This window comes from Solea solea, chromosome 18 (genome assembly GCF_958295425.1).
Source record: "Solea solea chromosome 18, fSolSol10.1, whole genome shotgun sequence".
Lineage (NCBI taxonomy): Eukaryota > Metazoa > Chordata > Actinopteri > Pleuronectiformes > Soleidae > Solea > Solea solea.
In genome coordinates this window covers 9754306-9760460 of record NC_081151.1, presented here as the reverse complement: position 1 = coordinate 9760460, position 6155 = coordinate 9754306, and the positions used below count along the sequence as shown (strand labels likewise).

The window sequence follows — 6155 nt, the reverse complement described above, 5'->3', positions numbered from 1 at the left end:
GCAGCCGTGTGACCGTCAGCCACACAAAGACACATTTACAGGTGTCTTCATCGTCGGTATTGAAACGTATTTAATCGCAAAAATGAATTAGAAAATGAACATTTGTCAGTTCTATTTTGGTTTGTTTGGGTTTATTTGATTTGCTCTTCGGTGTTCATGCTGTACAACACATAATCCTGGCAATCAAAGATGGGATGGAAACAGGCAAGATCTACACAGGATGTGTGAATCAGAACGGAACACAGTCAATGGAAAAAAAACGTGAATCAAAAACAATATCAAATGTAAGAAAAGGTGTAATTAAATGTCACTGACATTTACTATTTCCCTCCTAAAAGAACCAAGTCCGATGTGAAGTCGTCTTCTACAGGAGGGAAAAACACAACACACAAATACCAACAACACATGAGCATTAGGAAAAACACTTCAAACACACCTTCACTTCGTGGGTGTTCAGTGCAACCTCTGTTTCTGAGAAACGCCGTCATCAATCTTACATATTTTCAGTGTGGCATATTTACAGTAGAAGTGAAAGCGCACATTCCTGTATATTTGTTTTGTTCTTTAAAAAAGTTTTTAAGAAGCACAAATAAAGAAATCCCTTCTTTTTGACATCATAGCACAGAAGCACTAAACAACTTCTGCTCCTGTGGTTGATACATAAGTTTCCCAAAATAATGGCATCATGCAAATTTCTTAGAACACGTTACTCATTCCTTATTTCAACCATTACCGTACAGCATCTTTCTCGTACTCCCACATCATGAGCTGCTGACACGCTCAGTTTTCTCTCTCTCTGGCTTTATGAGCCACTTGCAGCCACCTGACTGGACATACAGCAAGTCATAACCATAGGCAGCTACTTAAGAGCAGCTCTCTGCCACAGACCTGGCATCAGGTACAGGACACCTCCAACTTCACTGCACAATTTAAAGAAAAGAGCAGGTAAGCAGCTGCACACACCAAATCTAAGTGCTGACTTCCTGTGTGGAAGGTGCACTACTACAAACGAGAAGGGGAGTTTGAAGGTTTGAGGTGACAGCGATCATTGAAACTGCATACTGTGTATATATGTGACAAGTGAAACAAAGTTGAGGTGGAAAGAGCTCAGTGTGGCTTCCTGCGACTTCTTACAGCTCTCCTTGCTTTTTTTCTGCTCGCTGCGCCTCAGTCAGGATGAAGCTGCTGTTGGTCGCCGCTGCCGTTCTGGCTGTGGCAAGCTGTGCCGCCATCTCCCTGGAAGATCTGGAGTTCCACGCCTGGAAGCTCAAGTTCGGTACGGCTGTGTAGACACTGTCTAGTGCAGTAGAAGTCGTGCGGTTGTTCTGTGAGACCTGAGAGTCGTGGTAACATCAGGAGGTTTAAAAAGTCATGTCAGAACCTTGGAGATTAGACGTTTTTTCGCCTCATGTTTTCTTTGTCAAATTGGATTAGTATTTGATTTGCCCGATTGTGTGATTGACAGGACGGTCCTACGGCTCTCCATCAGAGGAGGCTCACCGCAGGCAAACCTGGCTCAACAACCGCAGACTGGTGCTCGTGCACAACATCCTGGCTGACCAGGGAATCAAATCCTACCGCCTTGGCATGACCTTCTTCGCTGATATGGTATGCGCACGAGAAAATAATAAAGTTTCTTTTAATGTTTCCTTTGACTATTTGTATACTAAATTCATGTTGTCCCGCCTCACTAGGAAAATGAGGAGTACAGACACCTGATTTCCCAGGGCTGCCTGGGCACCTTCAACGCCTCTAAGCCTCGCACCGGCTCTGCCTTCCTCCGGCTGCCTGAAGGCAATGACCTGCCAGCCGCCGTGGACTGGAGGGACAAGGGATATGTAACCGATGTGAAAGATCAGAAACAGTGCGGCTCCTGCTGGGCCTTCAGTACAGTACGTAAAGCTCTCCCCCTTTTACACAACATGTCTGAGACTGTTTCTTACAAATTCACACGTGTCAATTTTCAGACCGGCTCCCTGGAGGGTCAGACTTTTAGGAAGACTGGGAAACTGGTGTCCCTGAGCGAGCAGCAGCTGGTCGACTGCTCTGGTGACTACGGCAACATGGGATGCATGGGAGGATTAATGGACCAGGCCTTCAGATACATTCAAGCAAATGGTGGCATTGACACCGAGGAATCTTACCCATATGAGGCCGAGGTAAACAAGAGAAACAATACTGCCATCTTGTGGACACAACTATCTCCTGACAGACATTCAGTACAATCTGTGGTCATATAACTTATAAGCGTGATGTGTCAACACAGTAAAAAGCTCTCTGTGTTAGGACGGACAGTGCCGATACAACCCTGCCACCGTCGGTGCAACATGCACGGGCTACGTCGACGTGAAACAGGGCGACGAGGAATCCCTGAAAGAGGCTGTGGCCACCATTGGACCCGTGTCTGTGGGCATCGATGCTGGCCATGCGTCCTTCCAGCTTTATGAATCAGGTGAGCAATTCTTTGCTGTAATACTGTTCTTAACCAAGCACAGGACACAATGTGTGACATCATTAGAGCTGAAACAATTAATCGATGAAGCGATTATTAAATGAATCGACAACTATTTTGATAATCGATTCATTTGGTTCAAAGCTTTTTCCTCATGATTAAAAAGAAAAGATTTCCGATTGTTTAAGCTTCTTAAATGTGAGCATTTTCTATAACAACAAGACATATGAGAACAACATCATTTCCAGGTTTGACGACCACCGTTCAACATTTTTTAAGTTTTTTTCTGATATTTTATGGACCAAACGATTAATCGAGAAAATAATCGACAGATGAATCGATTATGAAAAGAATCGTTAGTTGGAGCTCTAGATATCATTTTATGCCTCTGTGTGTGTGTGTGTGTGTGTTTTTAGGAGTGTATTTTGAGCCTGAGTGCAGCAGCACAGAATTGGACCACGGTGTACTGGCTGTGGGTTACGGCAGCGAAGGTGGACACGACTACTGGCTTATCAAGAACAGGTAAGAACAGGCTGCTCTCCTGCCGACAGTCATTTAAGACATTTTATATACAAATTGAGCTCAGCCAGGATGTTGTCAGCTTCTTGCAGCAAACAAAACAAAACAAAAACACATCACATTGGTCATTTCATTGCAAGGTAGCAGAGCTTTTTTCTGGAAAAATTACACAATCTGTGCCAATCTGAAACACTCCTCCATTGTGACCCATAATAATCTTAAGTCCTGTTTTGAAGCCTCACCGACTTCACCTGCAACCAAGCCCCTATTTACAAAGTCGCCCTCTGGTGGACATTCAGTATATTTTCAAACCACAGGATCCACAGTGTTCTCCAGTTTGCTGTTTGAGTCATATCACACATGTCCACCACACCTGTGGACGCCAATATTACACAGTTGCTCTCCTTGTATTGTTCTGGGTAAACATGATGCATGATGTGTTTCTGTAGCTGGGGCACAGGCTGGGGAACCAAGGGATACATCATGATGACCCGGAACAGAAACAACCAGTGTGGCATCGCAACTGCAGCCAGCTACCCCCTGGTCTGAGAAGGTGAGAAGAAAATCCACAATCTTTCCAATCTTTTTAAATTTGAGTGTGTGTGTGTGTGTGTGTGCAGATGTCGGCCTTTATTGTCCATTCACTGGCTGTTGTTTATGTTTATTGGATTTCCAGGTCCAGGATTTTCCCTCGTCGATGAGGAGGAAAGTGACACATAATGACGCAAAATTGACTTTAATTTCACAAAGGGAACGGAGTTATGGAACAAAATAATGTTGTTGTTGTTGTTGTTCCTTGGACGTTGGTTGGGACTAACTATGAGAGTATCTGGTGCTCTTTTATTTGAAAGCGTTTGCATGATGGCTGTAAATAAACAAGATAAGATAAGATTGCAGTGTTTGTGATTCTGTTTATTTTGAATTGTTCATTTATAAATGAAGTTCAAGTTCAAGACGCTTCGTGGACGGAGGATGGAATGTCGACACAGCACTTTTAAAAGTGATGGAATATAAATCATATAGCTTGACCTGCCAGGTTTCTACAGACAAATATAGCCCAGAGAGTGTGTGATGCATTGTGAGGCGGAGCTTAAAATGCAAATGAATGACATACTTGTGAGGTGTGACTTTAGAGGAGTCCTCTGTTTGTCAGCACCAGTGCCGGCCCGAGCCTTTAGGGGGCCCCTAAGCAGAATTTGATTTGGGGCTTGGGCTTCAGGGCCCCTTGACCTCTTGGGCACAGATTTATTTTAAACGTTCATATTCAAAGTGAAGCACAAAGTGTGGTTTTTCTGAAGTTAAATTGAAAAATAATAAAATTCATTCATTCACTTATGTCACATTTAAAATGTTTAAAAAAACAAACCAAAAAAACACACTCCATTTGGGGCCCCCTGGTGGCCGCTTAGTTCGCTTACGCCTCGGGCCGGCCCTGGTCAGCACAACCTATCGGTAATCAGATTAAATTATTCCCCCCCCCCCCCCCATTTTGTTGTGAAAACAAATAGAAGAAACCGTGACTTCTGCACAAGTACCACTCATCCACTAGAATGAATCCTAACTTTGACTCACCGACACATAAGCACACGGAAATGATGACACATAAAGTGCTTTTCATGTCGCACAGACTTTCTATGCGGTTTCTTAAATTTGTGTGACGGGTGAGAACTTTACAGGGCCCATATTTTTTGGAAAAAGCAATTTCATTCTTCACTTCTCAAAGCTTCTTTATGTCATGTCTGGCTTTGATGCCGAACATAAATGGATTCACTGAAAACAACTGTGTTTATGATTTTAAAAAAAAAACCTTAGTTGGCCTTCAACATACAAAAAAATGGAAGCTTCAGAAGTGGAAAATTCATTTTGGAAATGGATTATTAGCTCTTCAGTGCTTGCTGCTGTCTTTGGAGTTTTTGTTGGATTGGATGACACTTTTATCTTCCTGGATAGAGGTTTATTTTCTTTAGTGCTGCGGTTTGTGAAAGGTTATCTCAGATTCCTCGTACGCAGGTGGAGACACAGGCGAAGACGAGGTGAAAGTTAAAGGAGATCTGGCAGGAAATATGAATATAAAGTGAAACCTAATGGCAGAAGGAGAAGAACGACTGAAATGATACACGTCTGCGGTGGAAAGGCCTCGTCTGATGTGGTATGGATTTTAGAGAACCATCTCGGCCCGACTGTATGTATTCTGATCTCCGTTACTGTCAATATGTTTTACAGACTGTCTTTTGCTCTCAAGAACATCCCTGCGTCACGTCTCCCCATCGCACATGACACTTGATCCACACGAGCCCTGATAATCCGTTTCCATATAAACTGTGACAATGACGCTGCAGAAGAGGAGAGATGAAAGAAATATCCATCCATCCATTTTCGACCACTTTATCCTCCACAGGAGGGTCGCGGGGGGGACAGCCTGGACAGTAGAGACAAACAACCATTCACTCTCACATCTATGGTCAATTTAAAAACACTTCACTTGTAAACCAGATGTTTGTTCATCCGTTTATGTATTTAATTTGTTTTAGATAATGGCGTTATCGTTTAAAACAACACCATTTTCTAAATCTTAAGCCCATATTTCGGTTTCCCTGCTTTGCCCTTTACGTATTAAACGTTTATTTGAAAAAGATCATTTGACCTCCATGTGCTTTAATTCTTAATAACTTCACTCTATAAGGTTTGTTTCATCATTTTCATGCCCTATACTTATTATACTGTGATATACACATTTATATTTAGTTCAAATACTGCTTTGCTCCCACTCACAGACACTGTATGTAAAACACACTTATTGAGGTTGAGGATTAATGTCACCCAAAGTTGAGGCTCTAACATGGTTTTTCCAGGGAATGTAATTCAATCGTGGCATCCAGGTTTCTTCCAATCTTAGTGACAAAGGTCATTTATTTTACAGCTCAACTGAACACTCATGCTCATGAAAGTAGTAAATTATTATTAAAACTGCAGCATGTGACCAAACATGGTCAACTGAACAGGAAGAGATTAAGTGAGACAAGATGTTTAACATCCCTCACTTTATCAGGAAGACAGTATTTAGCCAAATTAGGCCACAATCGTGATAAATTATGTTTTATTATCCACATTATATCTATTCAGAAATGCATTCTGGGATTATGGAAGAGGGCATTAGACAGTGGGAAAACCACATGATGAAAAA

The 6155-nt window shown here is 42.4% G+C and overlaps 1 protein-coding gene across 1 annotated transcript; it reads left to right on the top strand.

Annotated features, from left to right (window-relative positions):
• Positions 1-839: 839 nt before the first annotated feature.
• Positions 840-3862, top strand: ctsl.1 (cathepsin L.1). Its single transcript, XM_058615682.1, has 9 exons — positions 840-945; positions 1172-1276; positions 1466-1608; positions 1695-1892; positions 1968-2159; positions 2287-2452; positions 2869-2974; positions 3421-3524; positions 3648-3862. Exons 2-8 carry the CDS (start codon positions 1177-1179, stop codon positions 3518-3520), a joined length of 1005 nt encoding a protein of 334 aa, XP_058471665.1. The 5' UTR covers positions 840-945; positions 1172-1176; the 3' UTR covers positions 3521-3524; positions 3648-3862.
• Positions 3863-6155: the final 2293 nt, after the last annotated feature.